Here is an 18,401-nt window from a genome sequence, read left to right as displayed (position 1 = left end):
AACCAGGGAGGAGAAAGTGAGAGGCAGGAACCTGTGAGATTTATCCTGAACAAACCTGGACATGCTACAATCCAACACATTCTGCTTTAAACTTATTATTCTGTTATAAGGTTACTAATCACATATAAGAAAACCCATGATGATGATATGTGCATTTTATTAGTTATCATGGCTTCAATAATGCATCAAGTTCTATGCAGCTGTTTTCTCTTCCTTTGTATTTATACCTCAGCCACTACAGTACAAACTTTATTCAACTCTGAAATGTATTGCACACCGATCAACTGTACATAAGCCTGATATGATGACATGTACAGTCTATAAGTTAGTATGTCTTATGATGCATTAAAGCCTAAATGCATGTTGAGCGCTTGAAAACCAAGACTGCCACTACAACTAGTATACTGTACATTATGGTCGTACGCTTATGATGTCATCAATCCACAGTGACAGGAGAGTCATCCAGTCTTCCAACCAGCATCAATATACAGAAATCACATGCATCTTCTTCAGGAAATGCTTCACATATCTGTTTCTGTCATTTTTCTAAACACGCTATCTGCACTGTTCATTGTGTCATACTAAGTGAAATGATTGCACAGTGAAAACTAGATTAAAGTTGTATCACACTCCTACATGAGGCCCCTGCAAACAACTTCCTCTGCGGTGGTTTCTGCAACTGACACTTCAGCAATTAAATGACAGCAAGGACATGTTACTTACACTGCCACAATGCATAAGCTATAATATGCATTCATATCAACGTAGATAGAAATTAGACAATGTCAAGAAGGCGTCTATTACATGGGGAAGATCACAGTTTAAATTATGTTTCACATCTACATCTTTAAATACTTAAAACATATGAGAAAAATCACACAACAGTCTTAAATCACCTTTGTGCAGTGGTGAAAGTTATTCATTTGGCACTTTGCCATTGCTGCTATATTATGTCTTAAAGAAGATATGTAGGCAAAACAATATATATAATAATAATAATAATAATAATAGCAAATGGCTTGGTAAACTGCCATGTACCCTTGGTTCCAATATCATAATATAATCAAACAACTCCACTGTCTAATTTTGGAGCCAGTGTTGAAGCTTTCCAACCTTAAAAAACATTAAAAGAAACGCCCAGGAGTCAAAGTGATTCAAATTCCATGCTCAAAAATGTGTGGAATTGAAAAACAAATCCCACCTATGAAGCATAATTTGTTGCCCACCCCCAGTTAACTGCACCTTGAATGTTAAGTTAAAAATAATTAAAAGTTAAGGCTACAATAAAAGACCCCTTCTGAGCCAATTTGGATATGGCGCATACTTTTGGTTCATTCACTCTGCCCACTGAGACACCAGAGGAGATGTGCAGCTCAGGACAAGGCCAGATTATTTGTGACATCACATCAAAACAATTGGGGAAATTTCAGAAATAAAAATACAAAACCCTGAAGCTGTCCGACATCAAATTCTTGACTCGTACTCTTTTTGAGTTGAAAAAGATGACTAATATATTCCAGCTCTAACAGCATCAGTTATCTACGGGATTCAAGTTGGTGACGACTGCTAGGGTACAACGTTGCTCTGTGCCAAAACATGTTGGAGTGCAACCACATAACGTCGTGTGTATACTTCTATCACAACTACAATGGAACAGAATGCAGACTAATGGGGGAAGTGTGGGTGTACAATAGGTGCAGGGAGACATCTTGACCACAGGACGATGGTTGGAGACAGGAGAACATACAGGCACTGCTTCATCCTCTCATTAGTACGAGCTGGTGGAGGCTGTGGCAATTCTCTTCCCGATGTAAACCCTAGAAACACACACATCCATAAAGCATGAAAATAAAGCAGCTGAAAAAACGTGACGATTTGAGAACGTTTGATAAATAAATGATAAGATTCCCATTTTCAAATGCGTGGCCAACTCATTACTCTGAATCAAACAAGTTAATTCAGAGAACAGTTCTAACTTGTTAGTGACAGTAGCTCCTCCTTCAATCGCTGATTACTTAGCTGTTTTTAGACCTGTACTCCAAAAAATGGTTTATTTATGGCACCTTTTTATCACTCGTATTCTTCCAGTTGTGCATCAGAAACATCATTAAAAAAGACAATTTCCTGCTGTATGCTAACATAGGCTCACTCTGACATTGTATAAGGAGGCTAGCAGCAAAATTTCCAGAAATGTCCACTGCAACGGACTCAGACATTTGTGTTCTCACATACAGATTTCAGGAAAATGACTTCAGCGCATGTATGAAAGCAGCTAAACTCTGCTCATTAACTTTCAGCAAGTAGGTAAGAGGTGAATCATTCAGGGCATTGATTTGCTGGAGTCTGCTCTTCACTACTTTCCCTGTTTTATAAATGAGGCCTGGGTCGGGGCAAACCACTGCAAGCCACTGCGAAGCTGAGCCTTTGGTTCTGTGAAGACAGAGCTAAATGAATTTAGACTTACCCGAGGCCGAGAGCGAGGATGTGTGAGATGAGTATGGAAGGGATGAAGACTTTGAGGATTTCAGCTGAGAAGATGCCACCTTTCTTCATGACACCGCTCTTTCTCATACTGAGTGATACAGAACGTCTGGGATGTCTGAAGTGGAACTCCCTGTGGGGGAGAAATCAATCAATCGATTAATGCTGAAAATCATTTCAGAAAACAACTAAAGAGGATAGTCTGACTGACAATTAGCAGTATGATACTGGAAGTGAGAGTATACTTACTTTGGTGGAATGTTTTCTGGTCGGCTGGACCAATCAGCGACCCAGTCGACTTCTTTATTCATTAGGATGTCTTCCTCTCTGTCCTTCTCTGAACCATCTTCCTCTGACTGCAAAAAAGAGGGTAAAGCAATATGTTTTTTCGCATGAAATGAAAACACAAGAAAAAGGTTTAAACTTGTGAGTTTATCATGGTGTTTGACCTGACTACTTCTTGAGCTGGACATCTCCACATCAAACATTATCTGACCCTCATCCTGATCTGGACTCTGAGGCCTGTGAGGACTGAGTCAACACATCAGAAGAAAGTCAAAACCTCATTTTTGAACAGTACAAAACACGTGCACTTTATCTCCATGCATATAGCATATAATGGCCTTTGTTCCTACCTATCACAGGCAGAGTTGCTTGGGCTGGACTCGTGCTGTGCATCCAGGAGGATCTTTTCCATGTCTCCATTGTGGATGGAGGAGGATGACGGCACATGCTCTAATCCTCCGATGAGGTTTTCATCATTCTCAGGCACCACGTCCAAGGTCTGAAGGGTTTGGCTCGTGTCTGCGTTTGCATTTATTTGGTCAGCAATGGGTGTCGTGTGCAGGTTGGCCTGCGCGGCCTGGGTCCCCGTGTTCCCATTAAGCTCCAGCTCCACCCAAGAGCCTTGGCAACACGAAGGTCAAGAGGAGAGAAGGAAGGAAGAAAGGGAGATTTGGTTTGTTGTGTTAAAGTGCAAACCTAAAAAGCAGATTGTGCCCCACACAGAAACATCTGCATGCATCTGTCCTCTATCCATAAGGAAACTGCTGACCGTACGTTCCCTGCACCAGTGGCGCTGTGCATTGGGTGTGCACTGCATCCATGACCGTGTGCATTTCTTTGTGCCACTGCCCCACAAATAGCTTGCACATTTTTTTCTAAATGAGTTATGTAATCTGAGCACAAAACAACAGCCTCCCAGCACAAATCTCCCTTTTCCTCTGTGCAGGATTTAGTGAGTACGTGAATACAAACCACGCAGCTCGATCATGTTGTATGTTGTGTGATCGGCTGCACAGACAGACACAGACACAGTTTGCAGTCAGTGCTGCTCTCATGTGAGCTCTTGCATAACTGTGGAGAGCAGTGTGACACAATGTGTCCAGACACGTCGCTGTTCTGTTCCAGCTCTGATGTTATTGTCACATACACAACACACATTTCTATGCGAGCGTTTGTTTCTACCCTTAAAATGTGGATCGTAAAATCACCTTCAATCAGTTTGGTGATTCTCATGTATTTTTTAAGCGCTAGTATTATTAGCACGTTATGCTAACATGATACCATTGTCTCCCTTTAAAACTAGCATTCAAATAAAAGACAGTTGGGCGGCAGCTGAATAAAAAACAACGCGACCACACAAGGAGTCAGCATCAGAAGAGCTACAACCTGAAATGTGAAGTAAAACCACAAATAAAAACAATATGTATTTGGTCTTTTGTCCCAAACTTGTTTTCATTTGGCTAGAGCCCGCCCGACGGCCGTCTGGCGTACGTGATTGGCCGCCGAGCCTTCGATCAAACATTTATCACCACGCAATTGGCTGACTCTTGAGGTGACGCTTAACAACCCTCCGCCCCTCCCAGGCGAAGAGGAAATTCCATAAGCGATGGAACTTTCACAATAAACTCGTAAATACGCGGATGTGATAAAAAACAGACACTTTTGAATGTCTTCCATCGTGTCCTCTGTGGCACGGAGCACGGAGAGACACATGGAGGGGGTACGTACCGTGGAGCCCGGGCTCCTCGTTGTTGTTTCGCTGAGCAGCAGCGGTGGACATGTTGACTCCACCAGTCTGAGCGTTCATCTCAGCTGCGGGACACGCAGCGTGCACAGTGCGCATGCGCCGAGTCAGTCCAGAGTCCGCACCACAGATAAAATATAGATCCAGAAAACAAACATCGGTGCAGATGTTGTCTTCTGTCAGTTATTATTTCATATAAAGGTTAAAACATACACGGGTGCAAAATGTACCACTGTGTTAAACTTTGCAGTTTGTTCCGGGAAGTTCTGGCTGATGTAAGTGTGTTGTCATCATGCCCTGATCAGCTGATGTGCCGCTGGGGTGAGGGACCTGGGAGCTGCTGTCTCTGTCTGAGTCACCCGAGTGTGAGGAGGGTTTGAGCACTGAGGACAATAATAAAGCTGACCCCAGTCGTCCCCTGTCACTCACATCCTCTACTGTTACTGACAAGAACTCCTCAATTCATCTGTCATCGCTGCTTCCAGACATTTTGTTATGTATAAGTACTTGACACACTTTCCCATTATGTTGCAAACTGTTTCTTCTAAATAAATGAAAATCCTGTTGTTTTGTTGATGTTCTGTTACAAGCAGAATCTTCTTCCCTTGTGGCTCTCTGAGGTTTCTACGGTTTTCCCAGTTTATAGTTTTTAGGTAGTTTCTCCTCACTCTTGTTGAGGGTTCAGGGCAGCAGATGTTGCACCCTGTTAAGCCCTATGAGATAACTTGTGATTTGTGAATATGGGCTATGCAAATAAAGTTTGATTGATTGAAATATATCCACTAGACTGCATGGTTGCACTCAGGTGTTAATACAGGGAGGCATGCATAACCCTGAGTAGAGTTTCCACACAGATATATCATACCTCCAAACGGTCAATCAAAGTGTCCTAGTGAATTATGAATAGCTTAATTTAGGTAAATGAACTGATGTATTTTCACAGTATTGTGGAATAACAGGCAGTAGATCACATATATATATATGATTTTAGAGCAGCTGAACAGAAGAAGACCACCTGAGTTACCCTCTTCCTCTTCCCTGTTGAACCCAATTGGGTCAAAGTGGAACAGATGCAGACTAAACATAAAACATCTGCAGGCCTATACCAAGATAGAACTATTAGATTGATGCATATCAGGGGTACCTCTCTTGAGATCAGGATATCTTGGAGCAACAAGCAGTAACAAGGGATTTGCAATTTTGAGTCTATAATTTCACTAACAGCAGCACTGTCTGGCACCTCTGCAGAGATTTGGAAATGTTTTGGCTGCCTTGGTGATGAGATAGGTCCAAAATAAGCCTAACCGTATTTCAAAAATGGTTTTTAAATTCAAGAACCACAATGTTGAATTATGGCCAGAAAAGTGATTTAGCAGAACATTAAGACGTCACATGGAAGTCATCCATCAACCTTTTGGACATAAAATTTCACCTCTTTCATTCTGTCAGAGAATTGTGTTAAATTGTCATAAAGAGCATGTCCATTCCTGAGCTAAGACCAAAAACCTCAAGTCCAAGTAAATGCAGGAGAAATTCCCATAAGGCATTCTTGAAATAGCTTGTTCACAAGAACGGGAGGGACAGACAACATGAAAAAACACATGTCTGGCCTCAGCTGTCACTAGCACAGAGGGATAAACACCAAATGTTGGTAAAGTTTGTATTTATCTGATCATTTCACATTAAGTTCTAAACACAAACCAGAGAAACATTTTCATGTTGTTCAGAATTCATGTTGGAAATTCTTTTACTTTTCATCTAAATTGTTCTTTATTCCATTCGACAAAGACAAACCAAGCTGTACAATGAAGCATTTAAACAGATCACCAAAGCTCTCCTACAATCTTTATTCAAGAGCCCCATTAAAGAAAGAAACAATACAAATTAATGAAATTCACAAAAATAAAAGTGCATTTTGCTCTTGTGACACATTAGACATGTATATAAAAAGAAATGCATTACTCCAATTTAGACAGTTTCCTTGAGATTTTATGATCCTTTATACTGTATGTAGGGCAAGGTTCATGTTCGAAAGCCATTATAGAAACTTAGTTGTAAAATAAAAAGTATCATCTACCATGATCTACCTCTGAGTAAGGCAGTTTTCCTGAGAAGCTGCCGTCTTTGCAGGTAGAAGGTTTTGATCATGGAGCAGCAGTAAATTCCCCTGAGCAGTCTCCCGTCTGGTGTGCCAGAAAGTTCAAGAAACATACTTGATTATATTTCTTCTTAATGCTATAGGAAAGGCAATAGGGTTGTTGTGAACGTCTTGGTGGTTTATACCGTAGCATTGAACAAAAGCTATGGAGACATAGTGAAAAAGATTGGTTTGTTTATTTTCTCGCTGTGTCTGTAAAGATGGGACGTTGGAAAAGCCAATGAGAATATTTACTAAAAAACAGAAAACTCAATTGTGATCTGTGTAATATCTCTGTATAGATTTTTGCATTTTCAAACATTTCTCACAATAGATGTTGAAAACAATAATTACTCAATAGTGAGTGAGTAAATGCTTCATTTATACGAATGACAGGACAAAGCTTTTGATTGTTGACGAACTGACTGAATTACCTTTGACTGTGGAATGGGACAAAGGTGCCACATTATACAGGTTTTTACATATACGACATGAGGCAAATAACTTGAACCACCCTTACACAATCTTGCATCAGAAATAAAGAAATGTTTTTCAAAAGCTAGCAAGAGAAAATTAAAAAAAGCTAAGTGTCTTATTACCAGAGGACATAACCCAGAGCCCTGAGAGAGAGAGAGAGAGAGACTCAACAGTAGCTTAACACTACATTTGGAGATGGGTGGTTATTTTAGAAATCAGTTCTCCGATGTAGGAGTGACACGTAATTGTGGTCCAGTGGACCAATAAGCTTCATGCCCTGATTCAATGGCTTAAGCGATCACTGTAATGAAGTGAAAAGTGTTGCTCCAAAGAAAAGTGGCAGCATATGACCAAAGAATAGTGCAGGAGAGAAACAACAGAGTTAATTTGCTCAGTACAGTTGTTAATTATACAATAATCGTCCACAAACTAAGTGCTTGACAAATTGTTCTTTTTAAATAAACACATTTGTATAGGAGAACTACCCCTGCATCACAGGAGCAAGAAGACATTTCATTATACACTTCAAAATCAGTAACCCTGCCTAGTCAATTGACTTGACTAGCTTTAGAGAGAGCTTGATTTAACAGTTTTAATATTAAATGTTGATTAAAATGCCTTTTCCACTTAGGCCCACAAGGACCCATTCTTTTCACAGCAAGCAAAAAATATTCATAAACAAAACCATGGCACAGAAACAGAACATTAAGATCTTAATCATCTCAGAATTTAAATCTGAAGAGTCCAAATAGGTTCTACACAAACATCAGTTACAGTCAACCAAATTAAAAAAATAAACTGTTATTGTGCTTGAGACTACAGAGATACTGACATCTGAAAATACTTTTCTTTGGACATCCCATGTCACAAAAAGTCTCTCGCTTTCAAAACAAATACCTGCCAGAATGAACAAAACTTCCCAAAGTCGTACAGTCAATACGAAAAGGTCACCTGACTGTCAAGTGACCTTCCATCTACAATCAGTCTGAGATAGACAGCTAAAGAAACTACAGTGATCAGACTGTAATCCTATTGCTTTCATTTATACAAAAATAAATCAGCTATAGTGGTTATTCTTCTTTTATCAGGTATGGTACAAAACATCATAAAAAAAACAACTCTACAAACAGAAACAAGATCCAGAGGGTAAAGCGATCAGTCCACATGCTCTTTGTGGGGAAGCTGATGCGGCGCTGAATGATGTTGCCACTAACCACAAGAAGATCAGGCCACAGCACGCCACGTTTATAAGCTTTTGTCCTGAGCTTAAATGGTGGTCCACACATGTGCGAAGGTGTGCGAAGGTGTGCGAGGGTTGTGCGGTCTGACAAGCGGCACCTTTTCTAAAAGAGGGTTTTATATGATTCTAACTGTAGAGTGTTAAGGACTAGTTACTTTGGCATGCTCAGCCCCTGTTCAACTTCCAAAAACACAATTCCAGACAAGCATACACCAATCTTGTGTCTATGATCAAAGGACTACATAAGACTTCTCTTTAAATGTTTCAGCTCATGAAATTACTTATGCATTCCTGTCAACAATTTTGAATAGACCATCCCTCTCAGTGAGCGTTCAGTCAGATGTTGTTAATGCAACTTAGACCAGGGAATGTTCTGAAAACCTGATTCTGTTCAGGACATTCACTCCAGCATCTCAGTTGTGTCAGAAACTCTCATCCAAGAGACACATTTTCAGAAACATATGTGTCATTAAAGGGATTAAATGAAGTTCATTGTTTGCTGCATTAAAAAGGGAGATTCTTGTCTTTCATTATCAGATGTTATGGTATGTCTGAACACACACTGAGTTTCCTTGCTCGCAAACGGATCACTCCAGAGGTCAGTACCAGGTCTGAACAGGGTCAGACAGAACAAGAAGCTCACTGAGATGGAATGTTTATGTAAGTGAGGTTCAAGTATATTGTCTTTTTAACTGTGGAGAAATTAATATTAACCTGTGGCTGAAGTTAAAAATTGGACGTATTGAATATTTGGTCATTGCAGATGGAGGTTAGCAGGTATCAAAGTTGTATATTATTTATAGAGAATGAGCTAAAACATGATCAAAACTTGAATAGTCCTTTAACAGCATAACCACACTGAATAGTAGGAAAGAAATGGTGAAGGAACTTGGCAAAAAGACAAATACTTGGGGCAGATATGGAGTGTTGACAGCTTGTATTAGCAGTGTTTCAGGTCTGTGTGAAAAGGAGCATGGTGACAGATAAACAGAAGAATTTCCTATTGAAAATAATAAAACATGACAGCTTCAAAAACGAATCGACAATTGGTAGCTATGACATACAAATGACTCATGTCACAATGGCACAGAAGAATAAGGGAACAAACTAACCAAAAATGTGTGAGTGGGACACGTTTTCCCTTTGGTTTGGGATGTAGTGGAGTTGCAAACAGAAACTTGGTGAATGGAGTGATTCTAGTCGAGGAACCCTTGACACCAAGTCCCAAAGTCTGGCCTCAGATCTGCATGTTTATGTTACGTTAATGTAATACACATGGTGGTCAGCTGGGATGTACTGTTAATGCCACTGTTTGTTGTTGACATAGTTCAAAACTTAAATAACTTGGGCCAGATCATAGCAAGACTTGGGGATTTAGTCAAAGACAGACTGATGTTTGTTTTGCCTGTGTATCAGAGCAGTGGGGCTCAAGCAGAAACTGGGATCTGAGCGGTTCAACAGATGCTAGTAGAGTTATTCCTGGAATATATACAGATTGTTGGTGGTGGCTACAGCAATGATGTTGTCCAAAGGATGCCAGGCAGTGTGGAGGATCTTCTTGTTAAAGTCAAGACTGTCTACACTGATCTCATCCTTTTTGCGCTTCCCACCTGTGCTTACTTTGCGGGGTTTCAGGACCGATCGCAGCTTGCTGTTCTCCCGTGACGCCTCTAAGGTTACGTCCTGACGGTAGCCTCTGTCAAACATCCTGAAGAAGTTGTTGTAGGAACCCGTCATCACAACGCTGCAGAGAGACAAGGTATGACTGATGGTGAGCCAAATAATAATTATGAAGCAAAATGAGATACAAGCCAAAAGTATTATTTATGAACCACTATTCAGAGCATGTACAGAATACTCCCCCACCCACACCACATTCTGTGCAGCCTTATGCTCTGCAGGGGACAGATAACCTTATTAAGTGATAAGACCAGTGTCACTGGGTACAGCTTCAAATAAGGGTCAGCCCAAAACATTGGCATGCATCACACATGTTGAATGTATGAGGAAAACTAAAGATAGTGCATTAAAACCAAAGACGAATCCATTTAAATTCCTACATCTGTTCTCCTGAAGGTGAGTCTGACTCACCAGATGTAGACTGTTGGTAAAAGGCCATTAACAGTGTGTCTTATGCTGCATCATTCTCAACTTCCTGCCGGTCACCTTTTTCAAAATACCATTCACTTCTAAACAACAACAATCTCCAACCAGCAAACAACTCTGTAATTGCTATTTTGTCATTTGAAACCTTCATTCACATGCAAATGTTCCACTAAACGAAATTACAGCATTTAGGAAGGGACCTGTCCAAGAAAACAGTAATTGATTTAAAGAAATACAAAAGAAGCCAAAGCATTTTGCTTTTTAATGATAATGGGTGCCACCAGAGCATTCTCCTGCACTGACAGTGATGTGGAGATAGATCAGTCTAAGAAAAAAAGGTTGCTCACCTGTCGTTCCCGTTCCAGCAGCACTCAAACTTGTCGAAGATGCAGTCGTTCTCATAGAGTGAACACAACTTACTCCTGAGATATTCATGCACCTGTTTAAGGAAAGTGAAGAACAGAGTAAAATAACATTAGCCGACACCTGCATATTGACATTAGGACTTCAGTGAAACACTTCCCTCTTGTGGAGAAACAGTAAACACATCTTTTGTCTTGGCATTGCAGCAATACACACCTGATATGTCTCTACTGGTCGGGTCTCCATGTTGAGATCCCAGATTTTGACAGACAGGTAGTCTCGGGTCATCATATAGCGTCCACTGTGGCTGAACTTTACATCAGAGATGGATGAGATGATTTCAGAAAAGAAGGAGCGATTGTTTGGATCCTCTGGCTCTTCAAATACTTTAAAAAAAAGAAAGGGATGTAGACATTATTTCATCCTGACTTCTACTAAATACAATTACAGACTACAGTTTTTTCTAAAAGCTGTGCAGAATTTAATGCAGCATCATAGTGAAGATGCACTGTCCGCCACCATAATACACATCATGTTTCTACAAGCCAGCTTTTTTTATCGAATTGAACAGTGATAACAGAGCACTAGCACACCATCATTCTTATAATTAACTGTATTTGTTAATTGTGCTGCAACTCAAGTTGTACATTTCGGAAGCACTCTTTGTGCACAAATTTTCCATGCCTCCCTCTACCCTTACCAAAGGATAACATTAGGTTAAAATGATGATTATATTAAATAAATTAAAACTCTGACAGAAATTAAAGTAAAAAAAAAAGGTTTTAATAAGGGATTTAAAAGCAGCTTTAGATGTGGCTTGTCTGTGTAAGTAAATCCAGAGTTTGGGGCCTCTACTGCAAAAGCCTGGAAGAAAACCAGAAGAGCACTGTGATGTTTAGAAAAACTGCTCTGACAACAGTGGCTAGTTGATCAAGGACTTTTAGGCAGTGTATATGCATTAAAGCACAGTCTTTCTACTTTTAAGAGAGAACTTAAAGGTCCAGTGTGTAAGATTTAGGTGAAAGGGAACTATCGGCAGAAATGTAATGTAGAATAATCCTCATGATGTTTTCACTAGTTCGTTTCATCTAATTTGTATGAATTGTAGTTTTCTTTACCCCAGAAAAGGCCCTTTATATTTAAATACTTTATATTTACATCGAGGAGACCCTCTCTACGGAGGCCGCCATGTTTTTCACATTAGTCCAGACTGAACAAACTAAACACCTATTGAGTTTTTATGACAATTAAAGGCTACCACAGGTTCTTTTTCATGTTTGGAAGGAAAGTGTGAGGTGAGGGGTGTTCAGCCGCAACATGCAATTTTAACACTAGATATCACAAAATTCTACACACTGTACCTTTAAGACATTTAAACCTATTTCATTGTCTGTCATTGATTTTCGTTCAGCACACACCTCAGAGTACAACTGCTCCCCTGCAGGCACACAGCACAATATAAATTGGCTTACTTTTGGCGTGGTTGTCACACAGGGCTGATGCCCTCATGTCGCACATGCGAATGGTGCCTTTGCTGCTGCTGTAGACAAAAGTGTTGCATTGGTTGGGGTGAAACTCTGCAGCTGTGATCACCTCTGTTAACTCCTCCATATTGGCTGGTTTAATGTCAACAATATCTGAAGAAGTGAGGTTAAGGTCCAGAGGCTCAACAGACATCCACCCAAATTAAAGAAATACTTCCAAAATATGAATCAAAGAAAAAGGTTTTGTTACTGGGCTAGTACACACAGCCTGCCATCATAACCTTACTACATTAAGTAGAAAACCTTCACTTTGGGGACATCTGGTGGTAACATCAAATATCACATCAATTAATATATTTTGGATCATTGCTCGCATGGTCTATATAATAAAACTGATGAATGAATTGATGATGAATTTACTGACATGGGTCAGAAAAGGTGTCCTAATATGCAGTGAGTTTCAGACAGGGAGTCAGATATTTATGTTCTCTTGAAATCATTTTTTTCTTAGTCAACTTATACCGAAATTACAAACATAACATTTCCAGATAAGAGGTTACTGTTTAGAAACTAGAATGCCAAATAATCGAAAACATGGAAATTCTTTGTATTGTCCTGAGGGGCTGCATTATCCCCACAACATTCTCCCATATTCAAGATTATTAAAGTCTGCATGAATAATAATGAAAAATGATGTTGCGATCTGTAAAAGATGATTTAGCATACAATTAAACAACAAAAGGATACTAAAGCTGCGATCTGTGATCTCCAGATGCCAGAGGTTAACGCGCAGGTCATCGGCAGACAGGTAGGTCTCACAATCACTGTTGACTGAGATTGAGTTGATATGGTAAGTGTGAGCATTCGCAAACACTCTTCTAGGGCTGGCTTCCACCATCAAGTCCATGGGCCTGAACACTGGTACCTAAGGAGAGGAGCAGGGTTAGGATCATCATTAAATGTGTTTGTATGTTTCATTAGCGGGAAGTTGTATTGTTGTATTGCTGTACCTTGGCACTATTGAAAATGAGGGTTCTATCTCATTGTGTCTCCCGAGCACCATGAATGGATTGTTAATGTTATTATGTTTACCATATTTCAACAGAAGGCTCCATATTCACAATCTCAGAATAGAGAGAACTGATTTGCAATTTGTCCTGACTTAAAGGTTCAGTGTGTTTAGGTGAAAGGGATTTTTGGCAGAAATTGAATATAAAATAATCCTAGTGATGTTTTCACTGGTGTGTTTAATCTAAATTGTATGAATTGTTGTTTTCTTTACCATAGAATGGGCCCTTTATATTTAAAAACTTTATATTTACATGGAGGGGGTCCTCTTTGAGGGGGTCCTCTTTGTGTTTTTTTTTTACTGTCGGCCAAACTGGCCAAACTCAAACCTTTTGAGTTTTCATGACAACTGAAGTTCACCACAGGTTCTCTTTCATGTTGGGAAAGGGAGGGTGAGATGAGGAGTATTCAGCTTCGACATGAAAGTTAATCTCTAGATCTCACTAAATTCTACACACTGAACCTTTAACGGCTTGAGCACAAAGCACACCTGGTACAGGACTTCCCACATTATAACCACAAGCTCTCAATTTCCATTCATAGGCAGTATTAGTAACACCTGTGCTTTGTTTAATAAGACATGTAGCAATGATGGTTGGGCGTCAGCATGAATCACCAAATTGACAGATAATACTGCAATGACTGGATTTTCATGAAGTTTGCAACCAAGCAAATCATCAGTTTTAATTCACTACTTTGCTTTACTGCTTTAAGGAATGGATGGGAAGCAAGTAAAGAACCTCAGCTGTATCTAATAATTATAAATCATTATATCATTATAAAGTAAATGTTCCAATATTATTAAGACAGTGTAAATTATACACACCCGTAGTGTTGTGACAGTGTTGGGATCTCTGTATCGGCCATCTTCTTCCTTCAGATTGTAGCCCTCTGGTCTCTTGTCACGCTCACTAATTTTCCACAGCTTTATGGTTTTGTCTGCCAATGACAAAGAGCAGAGATCATAAAATATTATCTTAGATAACATAAAAAACTGTGTGATTACTTGATGCCAAACGAGGTCTACAGCAGCCAGACGGAATGATTGCAGTTTAAAAATAGCTACTTATCACCAATTCATTCTTATTTAAGTGAATCAGTTTGCCGGTGGTTTAATCACCATTTGTAGACAAAAGGAACTGTGCAGCGTTTTTCTGAGGCAGCCATCGAATCTTGTTGATCTTCTCCTCAATCTCAAGGCTTTTCAGGTAGTCAAACTCAGGCTCATGGCTCTGGAAGGTGCTGTAAACATTGTACTCTCCTCGGCAATGTGGCTGATTCTTACTCTAAAAAAGAAAAACAGACAGCAGAAAAAGAGTTCAAGACCTTTACTGACAGCAGGAACCAGCATTTCACCTTAAATTCTGAATTTAATAAAACGTGCAGCCTATGTGACCAAAGTATGAATAATCTGATGTGAATAAAAAAAAGATCACATCTTCACTTTAATCAGATGAGTGACAAACACTTACCTCTGGCTCCTGCTGAAAGATGACAACACGACCCCCCTTGTCCCCGGTGGCTAGCAGCTCCCCAGAGTGGTTGAATTCAACCGTAGAAATTATGTCAGCTGTCAATAAAGTTGTGAAATTAGAATATCATCTTTATCTTAGCAGCACCCTAATTTTAAGTGAAAAATATTTTCGCACTGATTAACAGTAATCCAGTTGAACTTCCTCCCAATGATACCTGATATTCCTTCAGCAGAATTATCAATATTGTATGTTTACTGCTGTTTTGAAAACCTATGAGGTGAGAAAACAATGTCAACCATGGTGAGAACACAACTGATTAGTGTTGTTCAGTATTGTTCAAATACACACACACACACACACACTACTATGTGGTGGTGCAATGAAACTTAAAGGTTCAGGGTGTAAGATTTAGGTGAAAGGGATCTATTGGCAGAAATTGAAAAAACATTATCCTAGTGATGTTGTCATTAGTGTGTAATTATCTAAATTGTACAAATTGCTGTTTTCTTTACAGAAATTTGGGTCCTTTAAGTTTAAATACTTCATATTTATACCTACGGAGGCCGTCATGTTTTTTACAGTAGTCCAAACCAAACACCTTTTGAGTTTTTAAGACTGAAGGCTACCACAGGTTCTCCTTCATGTTTGAAAAGGGAGGGTATGGTGAGGGGTTTTCAGCTGCAACATGCAACTTCACCACTAGATGTCCCTTAATTCTACACACTGAACCTTTAAAGATGAGGTGGAAAACAATCTTTGCTGCTATTCAGTGCCTCTCAAAGACAAGCATTCTCATCAAATCCTACAATACAACAATCAATCCCTGTTTACAGGCGTGCACTATTCTGAGCTAGAGCAAGCCTTAATATAGACTATGGTGTTGTTCCTCTCTGTAACACAGCAGAAAGTGCCTGGGACAGCCTGACTCCACACAAGCTCACATATAAAAACAAAAAGTGAAGCAGAATATTTCAGTGGAAGTAAAATAAAAACTACAACATTACCGTTGTGTTTTCAGCCTATATACGGCTATGTATACTATTGACACAAGGAGAGGCTCACATTTATATATTTGTTCTCATGCAAAGCTTACAGTAAACAAGTGTGCAGTCATCATGAACTGTAAACATAGGTGTATTTGGCATTTGTGAATTTACTAATTGGACAATGGAATAAAGGGTGATTAGTTACTTTTCATCTCTGGTCTTCATGTTCATATAGATACAAAAACTACAATGAGTATACATATAAGAAGCTAAATCAACTAGATTGTGAAAATACACTTCTACTTCATTAGAAAATTATGAGCATGGTAAGGTTGGTGGTCATAGTGTGGCATTATCAATCCTTTAGATAATGTCTGCTCTGTCAAAAGCATCAGTCACTGTTTTGTATGGACTGGTCAAGGCTTGATCCTCAAGCTATAAGTGCAAGCTTGAGGATCACTTCAGCTCAAGCTCAAAATATCTGTGTGGATATGAACTCCTGTTAATAATCTCAACAACCTCTTTAAGCCGCCCCCAAACTGGGTTGTAATTCGTCAAATCCAAAATCCACTATTGATCGACATCTAAGGAAGGAGCTAGGTCAATGAAAACATTCTGTAAGGACACTTTGCTCCAAGTAGGGAAAGTTTTCCTTTTGACGTGGCCGATCAGACCCTTTAACTGTAGGGCATTCATGCACTCTGAAGCAAATCTCAAGTAGAAGTCAAGCAAAATGATTCGTCAACCAAATTACTTTTTGAACTTTCTTAATAGCTAAATGTCCTGCAGAGTTTAAAACCTGTGACTTTTCAATTCTAATCTGCATTGCACTCTCAAGCGTGCAAGCATCATATAACACACACTAGACTAATATAAACTAGGGGATTATAAAAGTACTGGCTGTTGACAGTTTGCAGCAATTATGTCAAAAATAGAAAGTTTTACCAGTCTATAACCGGACTATCTGCAAGTGCCATACACCACTGACCCTTTTACTTCAGTGCAGACAGACTGGTGCTCAAAAATAGCTGTCATACAGCTTTTCATATGTATAAATACCTCAAACACTTGAGCATTAAAGCTAACAGAGGCGTGCACAGGATGGATGGAAGGGACAGTCATTGTGGCAGCTCTTCAGTTCAGTGACCACCACATGGACTTACCTTCTGCGACATCATCATCTATCGCTCCTTTGACTTGAGAGAAGCACCACTGCACATCACTGTTCCCACCACCGGCCCCTGCACAACACAATAACACACGTTTCAACACAACAACACCGTTTGGGACAACTTCACACGCGTTAGCTCGGTGCTAACTAAGCTATAAAAAAAAGTAATTTAAGACTTATGATAAGAGAACAAGGAAGTGTGTAACTCTTTACTGATCACATATTATAACCGGTGTAGGAACTGCCTCGTCAGTGAGATACTTTAAACTTGTTTGCTGTAGAAAACATTTACTTTCACGCTGTCAGTGACTCACACACACGCACACGCACACTAGCATCTTGGAAGTATCCTAGCTTGTTAGTTAGCCTGCGCTGGTTAACCACAACACAGTAGACAAACCCAGCATCTGTGCGTGACGGGACGGACACAGCAGAATCACAGCGACACCTCGGACAATATCACCGTCTCGAGTCTGGAGCTTTACCTGCCATGGCTCGGACAGAGGGGGTCTCTGTAGCGGGCTCGGGCCCTGGACTTGGAGCAGAGCAGTGCCGCTGACCCGGGTCGGTTGGGCGGTTCTGACCGAGGAGCAGCGGACGAATGAAGCGGGGAAGTGCTGCTCGGAACTCCGCTCACCGCACAAGTCCTCGGCCCGGTCGACACAGATGTCCCGAAACAGTTTCCAACCGAGGAAACCAAAGTACGAACCCGAGCAGTGGCTTTCAGACTTTGCTCTCTACTTTGAGATTCCCTCGCGTCTGCCTCTCCCTGCGTTTACACTTTCAAAATGGCGCAACTCGGGCGGCGCTCAAGATCTTTCACCGTGAGGGAGCGGAGGTGAGGGAGCACCGGGACATTTGAACCCGGCTGGCTCTCAAACCGTCAACAACACGGGAGTTTTTACCGTCACTGAAAAACCCCGGGTCCATGGATTTATAGGACGTTTCAACCTCAGTGAAAAAACCTTAAGGACCTATTTAAGAAAAACATTCAATAGCTCGAACTCCGCCCGTGTGCGTTGTGCCTGCGACGTGAATCGAACTCATCCGCGCACACAGTGTGAATTCAGCAAAAGTGAAGTCAGAAAACGGAACTAGATTAAATACAGTTTAATTTCTCTTTAATTTAAATCTACATCATATGTAATACAATTCGATTTATACTATTTCAAATAACGTTCAACATCATCGATTGATTTCTTTGACAAAAACAAAACAAAATTGCTTGTTTGCTTTTCATTAGGCCTCAGATATTAGTAACATCCAGATTCACTGTTCTGACAATGAACAGAACATAAAGGCACTTCTGGCGTCAACTGCCAGACATCAGTTTAATTTAAATACCAGTCTGAATAAGTCAACCTCAGTTAATAGATGTGAAGAG

At 40.1% G+C, this 18,401-nt stretch overlaps 2 protein-coding genes across 2 annotated transcripts; both read right to left on the bottom strand.

The window, feature by feature from the left end:
• Positions 1 to 140: 140 nt before the first annotated feature.
• bnip3la (BCL2 interacting protein 3 like a) lies at positions 141 to 4,877 on the bottom strand. The gene is made up of 6 exons (XM_020094030.2): positions 4,495 to 4,877; positions 3,117 to 3,387; positions 2,931 to 3,012; positions 2,731 to 2,837; positions 2,465 to 2,614; positions 141 to 1,817 (listed from the first exon to the last, which is right to left on the bottom strand). The coding sequence occupies exons 1-6, from the start codon at positions 4,607 to 4,609 to the stop codon at positions 1,769 to 1,771; spliced, it is 774 nt and encodes a 257-aa protein (XP_019949589.1). The 5' UTR covers positions 4,610 to 4,877; the 3' UTR covers positions 141 to 1,768.
• Positions 4,878 to 6,255: 1,378 nt separating this feature from the next.
• Positions 6,256 to 18,049, bottom strand: ppp2r2aa (protein phosphatase 2, regulatory subunit B, alpha a). The gene is made up of 10 exons (XM_020093880.2): positions 17,503 to 18,049; positions 17,010 to 17,087; positions 14,858 to 14,955; positions 14,506 to 14,671; positions 14,212 to 14,324; positions 13,065 to 13,242; positions 12,306 to 12,470; positions 11,050 to 11,219; positions 10,818 to 10,909; positions 6,256 to 10,108 (listed from the first exon to the last, which is right to left on the bottom strand). Exons 1-10 carry the CDS (start codon positions 17,507 to 17,509, stop codon positions 9,838 to 9,840), a joined length of 1,338 nt encoding a protein of 445 aa, XP_019949439.1. The 5' UTR covers positions 17,510 to 18,049; the 3' UTR covers positions 6,256 to 9,837.
• Positions 18,050 to 18,401: the final 352 nt, after the last annotated feature.

The sequence above is a fragment of the Paralichthys olivaceus genome, chromosome 4, assembly GCF_024713975.1.
Source record: "Paralichthys olivaceus isolate ysfri-2021 chromosome 4, ASM2471397v2, whole genome shotgun sequence".
Classification (NCBI taxonomy): domain Eukaryota; kingdom Metazoa; phylum Chordata; class Actinopteri; order Pleuronectiformes; family Paralichthyidae; genus Paralichthys; species Paralichthys olivaceus.
This window is presented reverse-complemented; position numbering and strand designations above follow the sequence as displayed.